The following is a 26336-nucleotide window of genomic DNA, read 5'->3' on the forward strand; positions in this document are numbered from 1 at the left end:
TGGCCCAGGGAAGGTATTGTCCCTCTCCCGGTCTTTCCACCTTCCAGGAGTCCAGGCTGGGCAGGATCTCCAGCCGTCCGCCACACTCGAGACACACACACATACATATATATATAATATAACGTATATAATATTGTGACAGATGGCTGGGGCATCTGCACAGCTGGGATGCCTGGAAGGTGGAAGGACCGGGAGAGGACCAATACCTCTCTGGGACACAAGAGGGCAACCGCACTTGTTCACATGTAGGCCACATGTTCAGGGCTGGGAAGCTCCACCTGGTTGGGGCACGTGGCCACCACCAGGGGTGCTGCTAGGCCAGGAGGCAGATACACATCCAGTGTGCTTCGGGGTGCTCAGGCAGCACTTCCGCCACAACCGAAGTGCTGCAGGAAGAACGTCACGAAGCACCTGGAGCACATCCAGGTACTGCATAAAAGGGGCCGCCTCACTCCAGTCGAGGAGCCGCAGTTGGGAGGGAGCGTGACGAAGCTTACAAGAGAGGAGTGGAGGCGCCAAGAAAAGAATAGAAAGAAGGAAGGACTGAGAGTGATTGGTGCACTGTACTTGATAAATCAAATTAAAATGTGTTAAAATAGCTATTGCAAAGACAATTAACAAATCACAGAGACAAACATTTGAAAAAGTCATTTTATTTAATAGAGAGAGAAACAAAATTCTCTCATGGGCAGGTATAAGTTGCGTTGTCAGGATAAAAGTCCAAACACAGAATCAAAATTCAATGCGATGTTATGAAAATTTAATTCAAAGAATTGTTTTTACTATAAAAGTGTAAATTTAAAAAGTATTTGTGTGTTAATTTCAAAGCCAAACTGAACAAAATCGTATTACTCAACGAATAACTCTTAACGCAACATGAAACATAATGTACTTTCAAATTGTTACATTTTACTATTTTTTACTATGGTTAATTACTCGCTGTAATGTAAAAAAGTTAAGTCTATTATGCATTCGTAACAATTCCTATGAAAATAACAATCTGTTTAAATTGTAGATCCACATCCCCACATGCGAGCGGCAGAACCGCAGAGAGGCTAACGCGTAGCACAGGCATGGGGATTGGTGTGTATGTGTATATATGTATATATGTGTGTGTGTGTGTGTATATATATATATATGCTCATCAGGCATACACACTCACTGCACCCCCTCTCGGGAGTCGAACCTCGGACGTGCGCCACGGCGTGTGGTTCGTTTATTTGACAATATGTAGATTGAGGTAATTACATTCAAGGCATTCGTAGTCTGAAACACAATCTGACTGTATGGGTGGGTACCTACCAGGTAACGCTTGTGGTTGGTCAGCAAGAGGGCACCGTATATATTTATGTATATATTTCACCGTATATATATATATATATATATATATATATATATATATATATATATATATTATTATTATTATTAATGTATCTCAGCCCTTGACATGTGTCAGTGTAACCAGAAAGTCAATATTATTCACTTCACCTCTTGGTGGTTTTAATGTTGTAGCTGATTGGCGTACATTGTCATACCTACTTAATCCAATCTGGGGGTTACTGGAAGCATCAGGTAGAAGAGTCCTTCATCAGATTGGCTGGCACAGCACTGACTCAGCTGTGGAATGGCCAGTGTTGTTTGGGGTAGCAGCTTAATGCCTGAGGTCTCCAGGACTCTGTACAAATCTGTACAAACCTCATATGTGATTTCGTCTACTCTAGCATTGTGCTCGGTACTTGTTCTGTTACTATTGTATTATTGTATTGTATTCCTCAAGTGGCAGTGGTAGATTGGCCATCAAGATCTGCGAAGAGGACCACTTGTGTTCTCTTTTGTGTTTTTTTTGTATTGTAAACCCCATTTTTTGACACTCATTGCGCACTCAACCTACCTGGAAAGGGGTCTCTCTCTCTCTCTCTCTGAATTGCCTTTCTTGAGGTTTCCTTCATTTTTCTCCTTCTGTGTTTTTTTTTTTTGGGGAGTTTTTCCTTGTCTTCTTAGAGAGTCAAGGCTGGGGGTCTGTCAAAAAAACAGGGCTTGTTAAAGCCCATTGCAGCACTCCCTGTGTGATTTTGGGGCTATGCAAAAATAAATTGTATTGTGTTGTCACTAGCAGGAACACATTCTGGTAGCACTGGATGCAAAACATGGGAAGAAACAGATAGGATGCCAATCTGTGGTAGGACACACATGGTCTCGCCAACACTCACATTGAGACCAGTTTAGAAATGCCAGGTAGCCCAACCTTCACGTCCTTGAGGGATGGGAGCAGTGATGTAGCTATTGGCGGTCCCCCCCCTGGCAGCACATTTTTGGGGTGGCATTACTGGCCAAAAGGCTCAGTACAATTCGTATGTAAGCACCTGGGTTCGTAAAAATATCACTCATGAATGAAAAAAGTCAAATTCTCTGATTTTTATCCACAAATGCTTCAAAAATTATTTTCAGACTGTCCTGTGACAGCATCAGACAAAGCAATTGAAATTTATGAGGCAATAACAAAAATGAACAGAAACATTACACCGATTATAATTGCAAGGAAGATGAACAACTAATTTACAATTTATAATTTCGTTTCGTTATTAATCTGAATGCGTTCTTGCTCTGCGCAGAAAACATCCCCTCCTATCACTTGTACCACTGGTTCTGGTTTTTACAGCATAATTATATTAAATTAATAATCAGAACATCGCTTATCAGTGCGTCTATACTACAGTATATTCTTATCTAGTTGATGCTTATAAATACTAATATGTGAAAAATTATTGCTGTATCTTGATATATGAATAAATCTATACAAAATGTATCTTCATTTTTCTCTATACGTCATTGTAATTTTCTATTTAAATATATTCTGATATGTTAGAGGGTGGCAAATTGAAGCACCGGCCCTAGCAGCAGGAACTCAAGCTACGCCACTGCATGGGAGGAGATGGACATAAAACATAATAAAAATAATATAGAAACAGATAGGGTGCCAGTCTGTTGTAGGACACACATGTGCTCTTACCTGCACTCACATTGAGACCAGTTTAGAAATGCCAGGTAGCCCAACCTTCACCTCTTTGAGGGATGGGAAGAGAAAACACGCCAATCCAGGATGAACAAGTAGACTGACTTCACACGTAGACAGTGAAAAACCCAAGACACTGAATATTTTAGGCACCAGCATGTGCCCCCTTTCTTTGCCAAACTTAACAGATCACCAGCTTCTAGCGGGTGCCCTCTATCCCAGCGGGGGGAAAAAAAATGTGAGTTCAAAATACCAGCTGGCATTCACCCGACTCCCTTTCAAATACTCATGTCTACTTAGTCTCCATTTTTCTCATTCTTTCTTTCATCATTGCTTATGTCTTGCAGTCCTGGCATCAATCTAGGAGGCATTCTTGGGACTTTCTCTACTTGAGCCATTTGTCCGCAGTCGGGTAACGTGATCCTCTCCCTTCCCCCTTGGCGTGGTGTTTTGTAAACAGCACATGGAGTGATGATGGGATTGCAGCCCTAGTGGGGTTCCTGTGAGGTTTTGTTTCTGTGATTTATTTATTTATTTGATTACCCTCATGTTGGTAAATAAACTCCGCCTCCTGCCACATCACTCCCAAGTGGCGCTTATCCTTTCAAAAGCAGATCAGTCTGGACAGTAGGTTTGTATACCCTGACATTCATCTGTCGTTTTTCTCATAACATGGTTAAACGTTGGGATTTCTAAAGGGACAGAAATCTGCGTCTGAATGGGTTAATGCTTCCCAGAACTTTTATGATTTCACTGTCTTAAAGTGGGCAAGAAAAAGAAAAAGCAGCCCAGGCGGGGCCGTGAGAGGCCGTAGATCACAAGGCCATTCTGATAGCCTCTTATCCCCATGGCAACGTCAGCGGCATTTATCAGTTCCTTATGAGAGCAGCTAAAGTAAATCTGCATGCACATGGCAGCCTGCCAGCACGCCGAATGAAAGAGCACTTTGAACTGCTGCCAAGCGTACAAGGAGCAGAGCTGTCAGGACTGCTTAATGCTGGCAGCTTGTACTTGGCCGGATTGTGTTTCCCAGAATTCTTTTGTTTGGCAGCTTTCCAGGCGCTTAGCGGAAGCAGAAAATTAACCCATGCGATTGACTGCAGAGAGTCGCAAACAGATTTTCCACATGGGTAGCGCCACGGATGTGGATTGTTTTGAGACGCCGGGATAGAAGTGGGATATGTCAGGAAGTGTATGTGCATCGTGGGGGAGGTTGTCATGTCAGCTCAGTAACAACAAAGGCTCTGTGAGTCAAGCCTGCCACGTATTGCTTGGTCAAGAAGCTAAGGTGATGTTAGTATTATATATATGTGTGTGTGTGTGTGTGTTTGTGTGTGATGCTCAAGGTGACACCCAAATGATGCCACTGGAGGTACCGATACTAATCCTCACTGATAGGCCACACTGTCTCCTTTCGAATTCTCGGACATATGTGATGACCCCGGCTGACCCCCCAACATCGTGCAGCACACCTCCACTTTCAAGATACATGAAGTGGGATTGAAAGACAGAAAATACATTCAGAAGATTGTGACATCCACACCTTTATATAGAAAACTAGCTGTGTAAGCCCATGCTGTAAAAAGCCCGGGGTCCTAGAAACTATTGAAATCATTGGAAAAAAACTGAAATGTCCGGTAATTGAAAAGAACTACTCTGGGCGTCTCTCTCCTAGGAGGATTCGTTTTGCCGACGTGCTCGCCTCGCTTGTGAATTAGCAGCGGGAAGAAAAGTAAGCAGGATACCTTTTTTCCAATGTTAGCGGCAAAGCGACTTTGTCTTTCTTCTGAGGTTTCATTTTGCTGACACGCTCGCCTCACTTGTGTTATTAACGGTTAAGTAAGTTTCTGTTTCCTCAGAGGTGGAACGCTTACCCAGACTCCACCTCTCACTTCCGGGCCAGACAGACACACACACACACACTCTCTCTCTCTTTTCTACGCGTAGACGTTCATATGTAAGACAGGTGCTGTAACACTGGACCCACCACACCAGACAGGCCAGCTTGATTATCTAAACTGTCAAGCACATTCTATACACAATACAGTAAGACCCCGCTTAACGCTGCTCCGTTTAACGCTGTTTTTGTATCATTTTTAATGTAGGTAGATCATTTCGACCTGGTCATTTTTAAAGTAGCTCGCAAGCCGAAAAAGAGTGGGCACCCCTGATCTAGATTGATGATGAAGTCGAACACAATGTGCCATTAAGTCGAGCAATCCTAATGGAAAAAGCAAACTCAATTTTTAACCACATTTGGAATGAAAAAGGCGACACCGCTGAAAATGTCATAGCTAGTCGAGGACGGTTCCATCGATTTAAAAACGTAAACAGTCTTCATAACATACAGATAACTGGAGAAAGCGGCAACTGGAGATACAGAAGCAGCTGCTGCATTTCCAGCGACATTAAGAGCCATCATTGAACAATGAAAGTCAGTCAGTCAGTCATTATCCAACCCGCTATATCCTAACTACAGGGTCATGGGGGGGTCTGCTGGAGCCAGTCCAAGCCAGCACAGCGCGCAAGGCAGGAACAAACCCCGGGCAGGGCGCCAGCCCACCACAGGGCACACACCAATCACACACTAGGGTCAATTTTGGATCACCAATGCACCTAACCTGCGTGTCTTTGGACTGTGGGAGGAAACCCACACAGACACGGGGAGAACATGCAAACTCCACGCAGAGAGGACCCGGGAAGCAAACCCAGATCTCCTTACTGTGAGGCAGCAGCGCTACCCACTGAGCCACCAATCCGCCCAATGATGAAAGTATCCTGCTGAATTAGTTTAATTCATTACTTAGTATGTTTTCTTTCATTTTTCACTTAAGCTGTCAATCTGCCTCAAGAATGATTTAGGATATGAAGTGACGGCGAAGGTGGTAAGGTATGAGAACGGCGCCTGTACGCATGCGCCGCCCTGCTGGCCACTGCTGAGAGTTGATTCTACAATAACATAAAAATTGGAGGTCAATCATCGCCCCGAAAGCGGACAGTAGACGTCATGTAGTATATGAGGACCAAATTTCAGGTCAGTAGTTCAAACGGTTTGCGAGCTACAGGTGATTTAAAATCCCAGACAGATAAACAAACAGCCACGGTAGCGTATTATATTTAAAGATTGTATAATGCGAAATAAAGTACCAAACAAAAAAAAGTTTTTTGCCACACTGATCGAACATGAATAAGAATGAACAATGCTTTGCTTACAAATTTCCAACTAAAACTGGAATGCGTCTTCCATTTGCACAGTAGAACACACCTTTGCTGTCACACATCTGTGAAGAAATCTCCCATAACATTTGCGTGAAATTTACCAGCTTCTAATGACACCCCCTGTGTCCTTGTCAAAGACTGAATGGATAGTAACGGCTGCCCTCCGCCCAACTCACTCCCTTCTCAGACATTTCTGCCGTCGTCGTCGTCGTCTCTGCAGTCTCAGTACACGTTATCTCCCCCACCTCCGCCAAACGGTTTTCTTTTTTTTTTTTTTTTTGAATGAGATGAGATGATATTCACTGAGTGGCGCTGCGCATTGGCGAGTAGATGACGTGCAGAAGCGCTTGAACGCCTTGTGTTTTTGTTTTTAGTCTACATGGATGTCTGCGCCACTTCTCTCCTTCCAGACTGTAAATGGTTTGACGCTCAGGCAGCTGGAAACAGTTCAAAAGAGCCATGTCTGGCATTAATTTTGAAGAAGGGTTCATTTTCCAGACAGCAGAGTGAATGGGTGAGGGGCTCTTTTCCACTCCCCGAATCCCCCGTCCCCCCTCCCCTCCCCGTGCTTATAATAACAGTTTTATGATTGCCGACTGAACTTTGTATGATGCTATTACTGATCCGTCTAGCATGCATGTAATGTAGAGAAGAGCCCGACACATTGTGCGGGCAACGCAGCGTGAAGATAAAGTGCAGTTTATTACGTCTCCCAAAGCTGCTTGTCTCAAAGTCATGTCGGCCTACTTTCGAGTTTAAAATGCCTTAAATGTTTTGCTGGCCCCATTGGAACTGCTGAAAGCGATCTCGTGGTGAAACGAGGGGGTTTCCATTTCCCTAGTGGTGTTAATCAGGCCAGGCCGTTGGAGGCCGAGTGACGGGGGCCACTCCTGGCTGGATGTATAAGTAAACATTGCGGCAGTTTGTGGATTGCAGTGAATTTTGACCAACCTTCAAATCTCAGCAGAGACAACAACTGCCATACGAGAATTGTGCTATCCATGTCGCTCTAGTGCGTGGGACCCTGCAAAATGAAGACACGCTTCATACTTTTATGCCCCAAAAAAAACTTAGCTGGAATGCAAAATCATTTTTGAAAGCTTAAAAGAAAGTGAAATTTTCAGATACTGCAGACATTACCTACAACATCCATAGTGTCGTCTCGATTAATGAATGAACTAATGGGCTGGACGCTGCTGGTCTCCATTTCTAGTAGTCAGAGTTGATCCACTTTGTTTTCCGTCTGTTGAAACAAATCTGTCTTTGTGCGTATTCACTGCGTAATCCGGACATGTATGTACAGTGGGTATAGAAAAGAATACCCCCTTCGAAATATTCCCATTTTTTTTCATTTACAGCCTTAAATGGAAACATATAAAAATAATATTTCTTCCCAGCTTTACTTATTCAATGTGACCTCTAACATCCAAGTGAAAGATATCACAGCTACAGTTCAGAAGAATTTTAAAAAATCAAAAACAAGAAATAATGAGATTAATAAAGGACCCCCCCCTCCCAATGTCAGTGTCATTTTGTTGTCCCCCCTTTTGCTTTAATGACAGCCTTGAGTCTGTTGATTCTTCTCTATCAGCTTTGCACACCTAGATTGTGTAATATTTGCCCCCCACTTTTCTTTACAGTTTAACTCTCCAAGTTCGGTCACATTGGCTGGTGAGTGTTGGTGGTCTGCTACCTTCAGATCTTTCCACAGATTTTCAGTGTTATTTAGGTCTGGGCTTTGACTGGCCACACAAGGGCATTCACTTTTTTTCTCCTTCAACCATCGTGTGGTCAATTCTGCTGTGTGCTTCGGGTTGTTGTTGTGCTGAAAGGTGAACATTCTGTCCATCTTCAACTTTCTGGCAGAGGGTAGCAGGTTTTCCTCCAGAATTACTAACGAGAGCCCCAGGCCCCCCACAACAGGTTGCTTCCCCCTCCATGCTTTACTGTAGGTATGGTGTGTTGTGGATGGTGAGCTGCGTTGGTGGACCATTTGGTGCTGAGGCCTAATAGTTTGATTTTGGTCTCATCTGACCAGAAGACCTTTTTCCACTTGGCATCAGAATCTTCAAGGTGCATTCTGGCAAAGCTCAAACGAGCCTTAATGTGGCCTTTCTTGAGAAGTGTGACCCTCCCAAACAAGCCACAATGGTGGAGCTCTTGTGAAATTGTTGTCACATGCACACCATCAATGACTACTCTGTGCCATCAGATCCTGTAACTCCTTCAAAATGGCCATTGGACTCTCTTACCAGTTTCCTCTTTGCTCTTCCATCCAGTTTGGAGGATCCAGGGAGGGTCCTAGTAGGACCAAACACTTCTTTATGATGGACTTTACTGAGCTCCTTGGGATTGATGAAGCCTTTGAGATGTTTGTGTCTCCATCTCCTGCCTTATGTCTGCCTACAACTCTATCCCTGAGATCTTTTCAAAGTGCTTGCCACCCATAGTCAGTTGTTTGTTGTCAGTTGCACTACCAAGCAAGGGAATGAATGGACCAGGAACAGCTTCACTAATCACACTCATTACAATTGATCACCAGTAACCATGGTCTGCAATGGGAATGGTGGGCACTGACACCTGATGGAGTTTGGGGGGTGGGGGGTTGTGATATTTTATTAATCTCAGGATTTCTTGCTTTTTATTTTTTATAATTTTTCTGAACTGTAGCTGTGATATCTTTCACTTGGATGTTAGAGATTACATTGAGTAAGTAAAGCTGGAAAAATATTAGTTTGTGTGTTTACATTTAAGGCTCTAAAGCAAAAAAAATGGGAATATTTCAAAGGGGGGAATTGTTTTCTATACCTACTGTATGTGAACACAGCACGCTATACAAACATAAACCAAATTGAATCTCATCCAGCTATTGAACACTGCATCAGCTTTCATGCTTTAAGGCGCTTAAAAAAAAAAATAAGGTAATTTAAAAAATAATAAAATAATCATTTTTTTTGTTTTATAGAGCGCCTTTCCCATGCTGTAGGCTGGGGTGTTGAACTCCGGGCCTGGAGGGCTGCAGATTTTTGTTCCAACTCAGTTTCTTAATGAGAAATCAATTATTGCTGATGAAGCACTTACTCCTTAAGTGACATTTGAATGCTTCATTGCAGTGGTCTCTTGCTGATTAAGGGTCCCACCCTTAATTGCTTATTTCAATCCTAAAGGGCTGCATTCACTGTTTAGTGGCTCCTTATTAGTAATAAGATGTAAATGACGAAGCAGCCAGCAGTTCTCCATCTCGCTTGTTTCCATTTACATCTCTGTGTGTTCATCATGCATTGTTTGATTTAATAAAACACTTAATAGAAAAATGTGACAGACCGAAAATGAAACGTTTTAAGCTTCAAATCATTTTCATAACATCCTTGCAAAGGAAAAAAATCTGATACAAGAACCTTACATTGCAGACTAGCGAGCCATAAAATTAAATAAGGTGTGAGACTGGCAAGGATTGGTTTCTAATCACACAATTGGGTTGGAATGAAAAACCTGCAGCCACTGCGGCTCTCCAGGACCGACACTGCCCACCCGTGCTCTCTAGGCGCTTAAAACAAAATGATACAAATAAGTCTCTGCATAGAGCAATACACAAATAATCACAGGATAAGAAAAGCATTAAACAAAATTAGGTGGATTGGCAATTCTACATTGGCCCTAGTGTGTGCTTGGTGTGTGGTTCTGTTTGTGTGTGTCCTGCGGCAAGTTGGCACCCTGCCCAGGATTGGTTCCTGCCTTGTGCCCTGTGTTGGCTGGGATTGGCTCCAACAGACCCCCGTGACCCTGTGTTCAGATTCAGCAGGTTGGAAAATGGATGGATGGATAATACCACAAGAAATTCCTGAAAAAAAGACACACGACGCAGTCCTGGAACCCTCCTTTCATTCCCAGCTGGGTTGCCTTCTTTGCGTGGTGTCTGTATACTCTCTCCATATTTCTGTGGGTTTCCAACCACCGTTAAGATACGTTAGCTGATGGAGGCTATGAATGTGGGTAGTGTTGCCTCCTGTGGATGGGAATAAATGTGTTTAAAAATGAAATAACTAATGACTATTGAAGCTAACTGGAAAATGAGTTTCTCATTCCAGATATGTCTGGGGTGTCCAGCTTCAATCCTAGAGGGCCATAATGGCTGCAGGTTTTCATTCTAACCCATTTCCTAATCGGTAACCAGTTTTCACTGCTAATTTACTTCTTTTCCCTTCATTTTATTAGCCTTGTTTTTAAGGATTCTGTCATCTGAGTTGATTCTTTTCTTCATGAAATGGCAGCCAAACAGAAATGAGACGTGAAACGAGCTGGCAGATAGCCAGCCAAACTGGGACGTCAAACTGCAACCATTTTCTTAATGAGAAGCCAATTCTTGCTGTTAATTAAACCCGTTATTTAAGCCTGTGGCTTGTTGCTGCTCTCGTTCTGCCAAAGCAGACATTTCTAAAACTGTCGATTATCTGTTTATTTTTTTTTTTTTAAGAACATTGTCAAAATATTTTGGTGACCTGAGAGATCGACCTTACCGAGACCATCGCCTTTCTTTATTTTCAGATATCGTGTGATGGATGTAGATTAGGTGGGTGTGTGTGTGTGTGTGTCTGCTGCTAATTGTGGAAACAAGAAATTATTCTGGGGTCTGAATCAAGTCAGTTAAAATTAAGGCAGAAGAAGTTAATTAGCAGTAAAAAACGAAGATGGTTTGAATGAAAACCTGCAGCCACTGCAGCCCTCCAGGACCGGAGCTGGACACCCCTGAAATATGTGATGTTTTTGCCTTGGCTCTTCTTTTAAATCAGGGGTGTCGAACTGGAGGGCAGCAGTGGCTGCATGTTTTCATTCTGACCCTTTTTCCTAATCGGTTTTCACTGCTAATTAACTCCTTTTCTCTTCATTTTAATAGCCATGTTTTTAAGGATTCAGTCCACTCTAACCAATCATCACTTAATGAGAATCTGATTCTTGCTGTTAATTAAGCCCGTTATTTAATTGCACGGCTTGTTGGTGCTCACATTCAGCAGACATTTCCAAAACAATTGACGTTTCTCTTTTTTCTAAGAACACCATCAAAATGTTTTGGTGACCTGAGAGACCGACCTTACCGAGGCCATCACCTTTCTTTATTTTCGGATATTGTGTGATGGGCACCGGTGAGCTGGTCATGTGGCGGCTTGTTTCGTGTCTCATTACTGTTTGGCTGCTAGCCCAGAGTCAAGCTAATTAAAACTAAAGCAAAAGAAGTTGATTAGCAGTAAAAACTGGTCACTGATGAAGAAGAAGGTTAGATTGGTAACCTGCAGGCATTGTGGCCCTCCAGGACCGACATTACCTACCTCAATTTAAATGAACATCAGTTGCTCCCTAACAGTGACATGAGAGTGCTGACACTCAACGCCCATGTGGAATCGGTTTAAACACACTGCAGGGCAAATTCGTGTTAATCATCCCTTTTGAATGGAGGGTGTGGGGCTTTCCTAACTCTTCATAAGGTTCTCCTTTTCGGTCAGTGCGGTGGTTGGGGGTGCAGTCTGTGGTGGGAATAATAACAGGCCACATTCCTTAAGGACATCCTGGAAGAAAATAAAATGCGTACGTGTCCCTGCTGTTGACAGTGTGATGATATACACACTCAAAAATGGAATCTGTCAAATAAATGAGCCCGTCGGAAAGTCTGGCATAAGCTCTTAGGTGTGCCCAGGTCAGACGTTTATTTACCGTGAGTTACGTTAGAATATCTGCAGACTGAAGAGGGCAAGGCACTGTAATGTCCTTCAATGGAATCTCACGTCTTGAAAATATTGTGCACAACAAACCAGGCCACATACAGTATATAAATCGTCGCTTAGGCTTTTATATTTTTATTCAAATTTCTGCTTTATTTGGCAATATTTTTCTCCTTTCATCATGACGTGATATTCACAGCATTCAGCCATGGAAGTGAAGGCACTACTCCATGGTAAAGTACACTCTCCCACTCATTCTAACTGGACCACCATTAGCCCAGCACGCACTAGATAGATAGATAGATAGATAGATACTTTATTAATCCCAAGGGGAAATTCACATTTAAGATATAGGAGGAAACTGGATTGTCGAAACCCTCTGACCGACCCTTTGCATGGTTTCTGCGTGGGTTTCCTCCCACAATTCAAAAGATGTCAATTGGCTCCAGTGTGGTTTTAGTGTGTGAGTGTATCCCCCCCCCCAAGAGATGGACTGGTGCCCCATCCGGGGGATCGTTCCACCCTTAAGCCCCATGCTTTATTGGGATAGGCTTCAGCCCCCCACCATCTTGGTCGGGTGTAAGTGTGCTTTGAAAATGGTTTGGTATAATGTTCGGCTCATTTTGTATCCTAGTATTGTTCGACTGCTAATTAAGGAAAAAAGAAAAATTGTTTCTTGAGTTTTAAAAAGCAAGTCCGTTTAAAATTAAGGCAAAAGAAGTTCATTTTCCTTTTGTTAGGAGCACTGTCAGAATGGTTTGTGGACCCCGAGACCTTCAACCTTTCTTTACTTTTTCAGTATTGAATGGTGGGCACAGGTTAGCCTGGCAGCTGTTGGCTCACTTTGCATCTCAGTGTTGTTTGACTGCTAATTAAGGGGGCCGAGTGTCTCTTAAACAGCACATCAAACAAAATGAATACAAAAGAAGCCAATTTTTTTATTTATAGTGCTTCATTTGTGACTGTTTTATCCTTAGCCGAATTTGTAAGTTTTGTGTGTATGTGTGTTATTAGTATTCATGTATTTTAGTTACTATAAAAATCAAATTTCCCCCTTTGGGGCTAAAGGTTCTACATATAAAGAAACGGTCTTAATTTGAAGGACTGAGATTTTGATAGCCGGGGACTTAAGAGTGTGCCAGGTCACTGAATATTATTACCCTTAAAACAGCCCGCTTGCTCATTTTACTACGAGCAGAATAACGTTTAAATAAAAGCATAAAAATGTTAAATAACACATTACCAAATTTGCACGTATTGTTTCAAGGCCTGCTTAAGAAAAAATATCCTAATTGCAAGTGTTCTTTTTATGAAATCGTCAAAATGATACGAATATGACGTCACTCTAATGTGGAAGCCGGGCCATATGGAGTAACTTGTGTGACCGCGCGTAGCGATGCACATAGTAATGAAGAGGTCGACTCTCAACAAGCACCATCAGGCGGCGTTTCAGTGTTATGGTGACAAAGCGTCTTTTTCTCTGATGCGCACAAGCATCGGCCGATGACCGTTCGGTCGCTCTGTCCTTGGTGGCTTTGGTGAGGTCGCACCGCGTTTATGGCTCCTCGTCACCTCCAACAATAGCGACAGCGGAAACTTCCTGGGCAGAAGTGGGCGTGGTCGATTGTGGGCATGCGCGCTAGAGATGCAACAAGTGGCTCACCAGTTTGCAAGCGCGAGCCGAGGAGTGTGCTGCTGACGTCACCACCCCAGCCAGGTGGCATTCCAAGTGCAGCTAGCGGAAAAAAAAGCGCAGCAAACGGGAGCGCGCGCAGCTTCTCCAAATCCGGATTTCTCGTCAGAATGTGAGGCAGGCGTGCGTGTGTGCGTGCAGACTAGTAAACTCGTAACCTGCCAGCGACGGCCGCCGGACTCGCACGTTCGAAGGCGAAGAGCGCAGCTTGTTTGCAAATATCGCCGGGGGTGGGGAGGGGGGGTGAAGAGCGAAAGCAGCCAGACAGTGTGCAGCGGCGACGGGAGGAAAGCAACATGTCTTCTGCCCACCAAGTGTCGTCTTCCAGAAGGCAGTCATGCTACCTGTGCGATCTACCTCGCATGCCTTGGGCCATGATTTGGGATTTTAGCGAGCCAGTGTGCCGAGGATGTGTCAATTACGAAGGCGCCGACCGCATCGAGTTTGTGATCGAGACAGCCCGGCAGCTCAAGAGAGCCCACGGCTTCCAAGATGGGAGATCCCCCGGAGCGCCACCCCCACCGACTGTGAAGAGCCAAGCTGCTTTATCAGCAAAAGAGCCGGCGCAGCTGAATCACGTCGACGGCTCCTCCAAAGCGCCCCAATCGGCGTTGGATCGCTATTCCCTGAACGCGGACAGAGCACGCTTCGAGTACCCGGGCATCGGTGGCCACGCCAGCAGACTTCCGAATGGCCTCGGCGGCCCCAACGGCTTTGCTAAGGCAGACGACGGGCCCCCGGAGCTGAATCGGCAGAGCCCCACCTCTCGGAGAAATCACGGAATGGTTCCGGTCCCAGGGCAGATGAACGTCCCACCTAACCTGCTGCCACAGACGATGCTCAACGGCCCTGGAACAGCGGCCATCGCCCCGCATGCCCTGAGCAACCGCCCCCCTCCTCCCAACAGCGTGTCGCTGACTGAAGTGAGTAAGCGACCAGGCTCCGTGTCCAGCACGGACCAGGAGCGCGATCTCAAGGAGAAGCAGCGCAACGCCGAGGCTTTGGCCGAGCTGACCGAGAGCTTACGGAATCGCTCCGAGGACTGGGCGAACAAGCCCAAGATGGTACGGGACACCGTGGTGACGCTGTCTAGTTGCATCCCGTTTGACGTGCGTTTCAAGAAGGACCACACTCTACTCGGCCGCGTTTTCGCCTTCGATGCCGTGTCCAAACCAGGCATGGACTACGAGCTAAAAATCTTCATCGAGTACCCCAGTGGCTCCGGCAATGTGTTCTCCAGCGCATCGGGGGTGGCCAAGCAGATGTACCAGGACTGCATGAAGGACTTCGGCCGAGGCCTGTCCTCGGGTTTCAAGTACCTGGAGTACGACAGGAAGCACGGGACCGGTGACTGGCGGCTGCTGGGCGACCTACTGCCGGAGAATGTGCGCTTCTTTAAAGAGCTCGCTAGCTCGGACATGCTTCCCCAGCCGTACATAGACGCCAGCTGCCCCTTGCTGCCCACTGCGCTAGTAAACATCGCCCGTGCTTTGCCGGCAGTGGCAGCGAGTGCCCCGAGGACCACCGTTCGCAAGCGTAAAGCCTCCCCGGAGCCCGACTCCGCCGAGGCGGCACTGAAGGCATCCGAAGAACAGCAGAGGCAGCAGTGGATGGCGAGCCAGAGCGAGGCGCTCAAAATGACTATGGCTTCGGGGGTGTTTGTGGCCGCTCACGGAGGCGGGCCACCACCTCTCGGACCTGGGCACACAGCGCACTCCAGCCGGACCACGCCGCCCGAAAGCGCCCCTCAGAACGGACAGTCCCCCATGGCGGCCCTGATGTCAGTGGCGGACACCCTGGGCAATGCGCACTCCCCGAAGGATGGCAATTCTGTGCACTCGACCACCTCTGGCAGGCACAGCAGCAGCAGTCCAGTGTCCCCCGCATCGATGCCTGGCCAGCGTCGCCGCAACGGGGACCTTAGCCTGCCAGGGGCGCCCCCTCCCGGCATGGAGTCGGGCCACCAGCAAAACATTCCAGACTCGCCCATGGCCAACAGCGGGCCCCTTTGTTGTACCATCTGCCACGAACGTTTGGAGGACACACATTTTGTTCAGTGCCCTTCGGTGCCCAACCACAAGTTCTGTTTCCCTTGTTCTAGAGAGAGCATCAAGGCGCAGGGGGCGACCGGTGAGGTGTATTGCCCCAGTGGAGATAAATGCCCACTGGTAGGTTCGAATGTGCCTTGGGCATTCATGCAAGGTGAGATTGCGACCATTTTAGCTGGGGACGTTAAAGTGAAAAAAGAGAGAGACCCTTAAGGTGTGCAGCCACCTTCTGTCACCTTCCACATGCAGTATCTGTGAGTGACAGACAGACTTGACACAATCAGTCTTATGTACAGACTTTCCTCTCGCCGTGTGTTTCGAGATTTTGAAACACAAGTTACATTTTGCTTCTTCATTTAAAAGGATGAAGCTCTTTTGTTACACAGATTGCATTCTGTAAACTGTTGTTGTGTAGGGTGGAGGCTCCTTGGCCAAGGTGCAACGACAGTTGTTTGAAAACTGGGGAATGGGGCAGGAGTGTATTTCTTTTTTTCTTTTCTTTTTGATCAATTTCTGCACTTCCTAAAATAAGTGCTAACACCCTAAAATGACAGACGTGTTGGTAAACTGGAGAACGCGGTGGTCCTCGTCTGCTCCTCTGTCTGCACTTTTTTTTTTTTTTCTTTCTTTCCACAAAGGTGGGAAATTTCTTAACTCTTCCCTCCTCGAGCAACTTAAGTTCATTTTCTGTCCTGGTGATCTGATCCACCAATCTCTCACCCCATACACACACACACACTCTTTCTCACCTTCCCAACTAAGGTGGTCTCTCCAATCTCTGTCCTCAGTTTTTTTTTTTTTCCTTTATGCACGGATGCTTTAATCGTAGAGCAGAATGCTATTCTTGGGAATATGCTCTGTTTGTTCTTTGTACATTTCTGTAGGAACAGAAGACTGTAATGTGCCTTGGAGCTGAGTAAACTGTAATAAATTCAATTGATATGAATACTTCCTGAGTACTGATTTGTTCTGCATGCAAGTCGTTAAAGGTGGCATTGCAGCAGAGATGTGGTGGTCTTTTCTGAATATTACGCGTTGGCACTGAGCCGAGCTGTCTTAACAATGCCCTCATTTTTTCCATTCATATTTGCTCACTGCATTCGCTTTTCCATTCACCTTTATCTCTGTTGCTGGTTTGAACACCGGGCTCGTTCTGCTAACCATCTTTTCTGTTTTTAAACCTTTAACTTCAACAAGCTGATCTACAACTGCTAGAGTTTAAGCAAGGCCAGCAGTGTGAGTGCCAGTCTTTCCAGTGTTCACGTCCAGAAGGGGGTTCTTAAGAGAGTCAGCACATTTCAGTAGTATTCCCTGTTTTTAAAGCGGGGGCTGCCAGTATTCTGTGGATTTTTCTACTGATGGGATTTCGTGTTTCATTTGCGAGTTTACAGCCCTTTGTAGATTTTTATTTTTCCATTTCCTGTTTGTATTTTTGTGTCGGGGCAACGTCACTTTTGCAGCCTTTTAAATGCATGTATTTAAAAAAAAAAATTACTGGGTGGGCACGGCTACCAGACTTAAGTGGGTTTACTCCTAGAAATAGATTACCGGCCAAGGAGTGTCGTGTCTAGAGCAGCACCAAACGGCGGAAAGACCATTTTAGAGACCCCTGGCCGGTCTGTATGGGGTATCAGACTCTGATTCTGGCGGGATGCAGTTTTTTAATCCGTGACCAGTTTTTGTTTCTAATTGACTTGCTTTTTAAGTATGAGATTGTTCCTTGGTAAGCAGTTACACTAAAGGTCAGGACCTCAATTAGAAGCGTCAATTTTTGTTGTTAGTTAATTCTGTTATTTCATTCCATGGCTTGTTGGTGCGCCCAATCTGCCACAGCAGACTTTGCCCAAAACTGTTGATTTTCTTAATGCCAAGAATGCTGGCAGTGTTCTGTGGCGATTACTGATACCTTTACCTTTCCTTATTTTCAGTTATTGAACGATGGGCACAGGTTAGCTGGTCAGCTGTTGCATCTCATTATATTGTTTGACTGCAAATGAACAAAAAAAAAAGATTGAGGGGTCCGAGTCTGAGATAGCAAGTCAGTTAAAATGAACACAAGAAAAGTCAAATAGTAGAAATTGGTCACTCATTAAGAAAATGTTCAGAATGAAAACCTGCAGCCTCGATGGCCTCCCGGGATCCGAGTCGGATACCCTGCTCTGGCTGAGGCATTGCTGTGCAATACGAAGAAGGTCGCTCTTCACGTCTGAAGAAAGCCGCACTTATTCACAGGTCTGTCTCTCCGCTGCTACTGCTGTGTTCATGCAGTCAGTCAGTCGCCAGCTTGTGCGCTCCTGCATTTTTTTTTTTTTTGATAAGACCATTCATGTTGCAGAGGTTAGGCGGTGCACCCTGCAATCTGCCGAGAAACTGAGAATTTCTCGCGTCTCTCCCTGATCTTTTGCCATGTAAGCGGATTTGGTGGAAATTGGAAAATGAGGAATTCTTGGCTGTTAATTAAAAGGCTTCGTCAAAGAGAGTGGCCTCACATGTTCTGACATGGAAGCATGTGATCTGCTAACCTCCTCGATGAGAACAGACTCCATTGACTCTGGGGTTGTTTTTTAACCCATCTCGTTCACTGGCATTCTGTCGCAAGCTGATTTTGAAGTTTGAAAGCGAGGCGTTTGATAATCAAAGTGCACCTCTTTAGCCATTCATTTATTAAATCCACTAGAAGCTTGATGCCCGGTTTTAGGAAGCGTGTTTGATAGGAGCGGTTGACATGGTGGCAGGGTACGTTTACAGTTGCATTTATTTATCCAAAGGGACTTACAAAAGAGGTAAACAGTCGCGTAACCTTAGGCTAGGGCCTGCTTGTTCAGCAAGTGTAATAGTGTTATGTGTGCGTCTTTTTATACGGTGGTCCCCAAACTCGGGACCCCCTGTGGCTGCAGGGTTTTGTTCCAACCAATTTCTCTTTTTAGCCTAATTAAGTGAGTTTCTGTGTTTTGGTGACAATGTAGAAATTCCAGAACTGAGTTTGGTAATTTTTATTAAAATGTACTAAGCAGTGACACGGGCTAATATACTGTAGGTTTAACAATATTTTTATTTTGACTTTCATTCTGTTTTTTGGTTATTTAATCCGTTATTTACTAATTAGTGGGTCTGACAGGTCATTTTGCCCGGGTGTCTGCTCTCCTTGTTTTTAATTGTCATTAAGATAAAACGAACGGAGCAAATGAATATGAAAACAACAAAAAGAGAGTTAAGTATTTAAAGCTTATAGCAGCGATAGATTTCTAACTGTCTTATGAATGTAAAATCACACTCTGGTGCTTTTCTGAATGCAGAAGAAGAGCCCAGCTAATTAAGTGAGCTCCATTATTAACTGCTATCACAGATTAGGAGTGGACTTGGAACACAAACCTGCAGCCACAGGGGGTCCCCTGGTCCGAGTTTGTGATCCGCCGTTTGAAAACATTTGCACATCTGTTTACCTTTACTGCCACCATTAAATACATTTTTTTTTTTGTTTGTTTTTTAGTGTTGATGTTTGACAGAATGCTTTTCGTTAATAATGAAATCCACTTGTTGAATGTTTCTAAATCACATCAACATGGCTGTCTGGGTTCAGCCCCATTCCTTATTTGTTCACGCAAAGAATAAGCTAATGTTTAACTCTTTAGTAAAAATCCATCCTGCTGATTGTGGAGCGGCAGGCAGTGGTAACGATTCGATTTAAATATTTAGAGAGACCTCCATGGGTATGGCACAACTCTACATTTCATCACAGATGCCCGTCCAGTAAGCAGTCTGTTTACCCAGCCAACCGCCCTCTGTGCTACACGGAAGTGGTCACCTGGCAGCGTAAAATGCCGCAGCAGAGGTGCAGTTTTTCAGTTTTGGACTTATTGTGTGCACAAGAGTTACTTATGAATGGTTTAAATATCACGTCAGTTGTTTATGGAGCCTACTGACTCACCGATACAATAGAACTGCCACACGTAATATACTGTTTGACTCGTCTTAATGTCTGGTTATGCAAGATGGCAAACTTTATGGTGTCCCGTTCAAACCCTCCCTTTTGGTTCTCGAAAAAGCCTCATCGTTAGGCCATTGTTTGGGCCGTGCTTTATGCAGGATATCACACCCTTATGATAAGAGTAAACCGATGGGTGTCTTGACCAGAAATAATTAGAAGGACTTGGAAGGTGTGTAGGCCACCCCAGGGGTTCACCCTCTAATGCAGTACGAGGGGTCAGGGCTGCTCTATTTCAACCAACTGTGCAAAAATGGGGATCACATAGCTAGGCATGTGGAGTATCGTTTTATGCTATTTTGAGGCTGCTAATCACGAATATGATCCTGTTTTTGATATTTGATTGTTTACCGGTGGTCCTATTGCTCTGAGAGCCTCTACATGAAGGTCGCAATTGACAAATTTCAAACATAAGTATGCGGGTTTATCGTTTAAGCAAGGGCAGTGATTACGAATCTGTTTTTTTTTTGTTTTTTTACTTAATGCACAATGGAAGTCTATTGGAGGGTGCAAAATGTACACAGTTCTATTACAATCAAGAATATTTGACATCTTTTTCAAGCACATTTGTGAATATTTCAAATATCTAACGCAGCTGTTCTTGTTTATTATGGAGTAAATCTTTACGTCTCTTACGAGCAGCCTCCAAAATAAGGACTTTTTTATTATTTTTGGCACCTTAGGCCAATGAGGATAGAAGAGCCGTCTGAGGCCTGACGTTTCATATGCTGTTAGTGGGTGCTTCTCCATAGCTTGAATGACGAGCGGATTCTCTCCTCTTAGCTAACCTCTGACCTTGTGAGATATGATATTTCATTTAAAATGAGCTTATAAAGTGGGCAAGCAGGGGGACTGCGTCTGGTAGAGAATCGCTGTGCTGTCTGACGCACCTCGGTCTGACGCTTTTTATCTCGTACAACCCCAAGAGCTCACTGTCGCCTAACAGGGCTACCATGCATTGGCACCGTCTTCCTGTTTTTCATTTTAGCCTTTGGCGTTAAAACATTGAGCCATTTTTCCTGCCCGACGACGTCTACTCTGCAAAGTAATTCAAATATAGAGGGAGGGAGGGAGGGAAGGCAAGGCCAAGACACGCGAGGTCACTGGTGTCCTTGTGTGCCTCGGCGCTCCGGTTCTCCCTTGCATGCGGTTTTCTTTCAGCCTTAAGCTATATTTGGAACATATTCAGATCGAGAGGGCCTTATTCCTCTGTTGTTGAAACTCGGCAGAGACTGCCGAGAAAACAATGGAAAATGTAAAAGGAGTTGCTAAAAATAGTAGGAAGAGCATTCCGTGTGTAGAGCCTGTTAAATATCCCAGTCTCCGCTTTTTGGATGTTGTTTTTTGGGTCGGTTGGACACAGTTGAGCTCCTCTGGTGTCGTTGTCTTGTTAATCACTCTTCACCTCCTCCCATCTGTCTGGAGCTCCCTTGAAGTCGCATGCTGCTGCTGCTGCTGCGGCCCTCTTGCTGGCTGCCCTTCCTGGAAGATCTCTTAATTGGTGGGCTATGCTGTAAAGTTCAAACAACGACCCACCCGCACTCTCATCAGACTTGCAGGGCTCCCACGATGAACGGGGCCTTATAGTTCCCCGTTTTTTTTTATTTTTTTATTCAAGTTATACACCAGCTTTGGCGTCTCTCTCGGTGTGCAATTACCATTGTGTGAGAGGCAGAGGGTCCCGGTCGAACCGCTGTGGTTTGAGTTTGAATTGGACGTAAGGAGGTAGCCCTAGCTAACAAAGATGGCCGATTTCAGTTTTGTACATCTGAGGCGATTGTTGGAACGGTGCTTGGAGCTTGGGAAATGTACTATTTAAACAAACTATTATTATAAGATGTAACGCTGCTCATGTACAGTGCCTATAAAGTTTTTCCATTTTATTGTTATACATCATCGAGTCCCCGTTGAATTCAGTTTGTCTTTTTTGACACCGATCCACAGAATACGACTCTTTAGTGTCGAAAGTGAAAACAGATCTCCACAAAGTGGTGTCCAAAGTAATTGAAGATATTTTTAGTAGATGCGGAACTGGCAGACATGACAGCCTTGAGTCTGTGTGTCCAGGCCTTCCACTGTCAGCTCTGCCATTCATCTCCATACCCCCACCCAACACCTACCCTCACTTGCTGGAACGCAGATCTTCTCCCGAGGTGTAGGTGCACTTGCAGACTGTATCACGATTTCCTTACATTTTCCTGTAGTGAGAAGTCAAGCAAAATTAACCCTTTCATTGGCTAACTAAAAAGATTACAATATGCAGGCTTTCGAGGCAACTCCGGCCCAATCTTCAGGCAAGATGAAAGATTTTGAGAACATTTTGGCTTAAATCTCGAAATATCCACTTTAACCTCGTAGTTTACTTCTTAAGTAGACCGTCGTAAACATCATCTTCAAACCGACCCAGATATCAATCGCTGTGTCCTTCTGGGGTTCCCTCCTGCAATGACAGCAGTGATCGCCACACAGAACACATTACATTTATGAGATTCCAGCTCTCTGCACATTTAGAATCCTTAGATTTGCACGTGATATCACTTTCATGATGAAAAGCATTAAACTATACAGTCATATGAAAAAGTTTGGGAACCCCCTCTTAATTCTTTGGATTTTTGTTTCTCGTTGGCTGAGCTTTCAAAGTAGTAACTTCCTTTTAATATGCAACATGCCTTATGGAAATAGGAGTATATCAGCAGTGACATTAAGTTTATTGGATTAACAGAAAATAGGCAATATGCATCATCGCAAAATTAGACAGGTGTATACATATGGGCACCCAACAGAGATATGACATCAATAGTTGAGCCTCCAGACGTTGTCCTCCTATAGCCTGTGACGAGTCTCTGGATTCTGGATGGAGGTATTTCTGACTATTCTTCATACAAAATCTCTCCAGTTCAGTTCAGTTCAATCTGATGGCTGCCGAGCATGGACAGCCTGCTTCAAATCATCCCATAGATTTTCGATGATATTCAAGTCAGGGGACTGTGACGGCCATTCCAGAACATTGTACTTCTCCCACTGCATGAATGCCTTTACAGATTTCCATCTGTGTTTTGGCTCATTGTCTTGTTGGAAGATCCAATCCCTGCGTAACTTCAACTTTGTGACTGATGCTTAAACATTATCCTGAAGAATTTGTTGATATTGGGTTGAATTCATCTGACCCTCGACTTTAACAAGGACCTCAGTCCCTGAACTGGCCACACAGCCCCACAGCGTGATGGGACCTCCACCAAATTTGACAGGAGGTAGCAGGTGTTTTTCTTGGAATGCGCTGTTGTTCTTCTGCCATGCAAAGCGCTTTTTGTTCTGACCAAATAACTCCATTTGTGTCTCATAAGTCCAAAGCTCTTTGTTCCAAAATGAATCTGGCTTTTCTAAATGAGCATTTGATACAACAAGCGACTCTGTTTGTGGCGTGAGTGCAGAAAGAGCTTCTTTCTCATCACCCTGCCATACAGATGTGCTGAATTGTAGAGCGATGTACAGATACACCATCTGCAGCGAGATGTTCTTGCAGGTCTTTGGAGGTGATCTGTTGGTTGTCTGTCGCCATTCTCACAATCCTGCTCATGTGCCACTCCTGTATTTTTCTAGGCCAGCCAGACCTGCTGGGTTGGTTTAACAGCAACTGTGCCTGTGGCCTTCCATTTCCTGATGACATTCCTTACAGTTGAAACTGACAGTTTAAACCTCTGAGATGGCTTTTTGTAGCCTTCCCCTAAACCAGGAGACTCAACAATCTTTGTTTTCAGATCTTTAGAGAGTTGCTTTGAGGACCCCATGCTGTCTGTCACTCTTCAGAGGAGAGTCAAAGGGAAGGAAGCAGCACCTGCGACTGACCACAAATACCTTTGACCACTCATGATTGGACACTCCTGTCTATGAAGTTCAAGGCTTGACGAGCTCATCCAACCAAGTAATCAGCATTGAGCAGTGACAGGCATTCAAATTAGCACAATGACAAGGGGACACACATTTTTGCACAGCCAATTTCTCACATTTGATTTAATTTCATACAGTTAAATACTGCGTCACTAAAAATCTTTGTTCGGAAAACACCGCAGTACTCAACTGTTCCTGGGAAATGAAAAACATACCACTGTGATCTTTATTGTTGAAAGTAGATTCTCATGCAGGCTGAGAGGGGTTCCCAAACTTCATATGACTGCATATGTTGCATTTTACAGATAAATCGTTAACTTTAAGTAATGAATGCTGTTAATAATTACACACATGGGGGTGACACGGTGGCGCAGCGGTAGCACTGCCGCCTCGCAGGGAGTCATGCCGCTGGTGTTCCCTGCCTGGAGTTTGCATGTTTTCCTGGTGGGTTTCCACAGTGTGCTCCGGTTTCCTTCCAAAGACATGCAGGTTTGGGGATTTGGTGATGCAAAAATGACGCCAGTGTATGTCAGTGCTTGTATTCACCTTGCGATGAGCTGATGCCCAACCCAGGGATTGTTTCTGCCTCGTGCCTAATGCTTTCTGCAGTGGCCGCATCCCTGGATTAATAGATTTTCAGAGATAGTGTGGCAAGGTATCCTCGCAATTTAATGGATGTTTCAGGCCATTCACATCACAGCGAAGCCGAACCTGTGCTCACCGTGATGATATCTCACACTGCCACCTGGTGGAATCTTCCAGATTTATGTAAAGTATGCATGCTAGTATGAGCAGTATAACGCTTCACAAGAAGTTAATTAGCAGCACAAACGGGGCACTCATTTTAAAAAAAAAAAAAAGGGGTTAGAATGAAAACCTACACCCACGGTGGTCCTCCAGGACTGAACTTGGCGACCCATGGACTATGGAGTGTTCTCAAAGACGTGCATGTATGGAATTTGACCTTAAAGATGGATTTTAAAAGGGTTCCTCTTTGAAGCATCTCAAGTGTGTGTGTGTGTGTGTATATGTGTGTGTATATATATCTGTACACACACACACATAGAAACCCGCTGGAATGGGACACGCAGACCTCAAATGCAGGGCTCCCCCATTAGGCGCGACTTGCCACCCCCAAACGCCGCTCTTGTGTAGTCGTGGGCCATAGGATGGGCCCACACGCTGGCAGTCGTAGCCTTGTGCTCCCTTTTAGTTTTCCAAAGGATTAACAGCAGCAGCGGCGGCCTTCGGGATCTAAATTGAGTCTCCCAGATAACATGAATGAAAGGGCCCTGGGACATCACTTGACCTGAGAATGAGAAGGAGCCTGTCGTCCCGATCCAGCCCTGCCATCACCATTATGCAGCGTTAATAAATAGATAAGCGCGGGTCGATTTATCGTCTGTTCAAATCTCACTCACTCCTCCTAAAGCTCAAAGCATGCTGGGTGTAGTGTGAGCACACAAATCACTGAATGAAAAACACTTCCTCATTATGCCGACACCCCCTCTCCCTCCATGGGTTTTAAAAAAAATAAAAGTCAAAAGTCAGTTGACTGCAGAGGTTAGGCTGCCGCATAACCAAATCAATTCCCCCAGCAGCAGCAGCAGCAGCCGCGCCAGCCGTTGCCTCTGGTTACCAGCCTGCCTGCTTACTGAGGAATGCAGGGATACGTGAGCTGCAAGCATTAACCCCTTCCTTGTGCCGCATTGGCAGACCTGTCACGACCTGAGAGACTGAGTTGCGAGCGCCTTGTGAGGGTGCTGCACCAGCAGGGGTGTATGGGAGCGACAGGCGGTGCGATTGAATGAGGACCATGAAGGGTTAAAGCGTGCCACCCGCTGCAGCTTGTTTTTTTTTCTTTTCTTCAGACTGTGATGTCAGCACTATCCTTCTTCGTTGCCTTGGGCCCTGTGACTGATACTGCATGCAATTTGAAACATTCCTTTCTGGCAAGTAAGCCTCGCTGGGGTTTAAAGCGGACTGCTTCCTGCCTGCACGCTATACAAACCCAGAGTGGGAGACACCCCCCAATCCATTCTTCCAGACACACACAGAGTTTGTTTGGTGTCATGCACACCATCACACTTGAATGTCACATTGTACCCTGGTGGGCTCCGCTTCCCTTTCATTGATGTTGCTGTGTTGTGACCAGTAGAGCATATGAATCATCCAACCGCTTCCCCCACTGGCTGGTAATTCACGGCCATGGCATTGTGTGTGCAGATCAGCTAGGGTTTTCTCCCTCCAACCAAGCTTCAGAAAGATGATTTGGGTGCAGAGAGGGCACAAGGTGTATGTCACATGTCTCTAGGCCAGTAGTGGCACTGCTGTCTTCTTATACGCCCACATGTCCTTGTTGCCCAATTGACGATATTTGAATCCTAGGAGTGCATCAGCACATTTGGACCACACGTGTTACTTAATGGCTAGGCGGGTTTGTTTTCTCATCCTGCCCAGAGTCGATGAACATGGCACAGACTCCTCCTTGCTTACTAAACAGCAGCGATCTGTGCCCATTCATCCAGGAGGTGCAGATGACAAAGCAGCAGTGCCCGGGAGATGGCTTACGGAATACTGGCACTCGAGACTTCAAACTCATTTTTGTAAGCAGCCGGTGACAAAAATAGCTGCAGTTCACATTTAGCTCGTGCAGATCAGGGTTTGACAAACAAGAAACCCAAGAATAATTACAGAGCTGGCTACTCCTGGCACACTTGACAAGCAGTCTGGTGGAGCAAAGGGGGCACTTGTGGGCACCAGATTGGCTTTTGTT

At 45.0% G+C, this 26336-nt stretch overlaps 2 protein-coding genes across 3 annotated transcripts in view; both read left to right on the forward strand.

Moving 5' to 3' along the window:
- Positions 1-26336, forward strand: part of kiaa0586 (KIAA0586 ortholog) — a 215379-nt gene that overhangs the window by 77820 nt on the left and 111223 nt on the right. The window lies entirely within an intron of this gene.
- On the forward strand, positions 13640-16635 carry irf2bpl (interferon regulatory factor 2 binding protein-like). The gene has a single exon (XM_039741638.1). It carries the CDS (start codon positions 13936-13938, stop codon positions 15898-15900), a length of 1965 nt encoding a protein of 654 aa, XP_039597572.1. The 5' UTR covers positions 13640-13935; the 3' UTR covers positions 15901-16635.

This window comes from Polypterus senegalus, chromosome 18, assembly GCF_016835505.1.
Source record: "Polypterus senegalus isolate Bchr_013 chromosome 18, ASM1683550v1, whole genome shotgun sequence".
NCBI classification, from domain to species: domain Eukaryota; kingdom Metazoa; phylum Chordata; class Cladistia; order Polypteriformes; family Polypteridae; genus Polypterus; species Polypterus senegalus.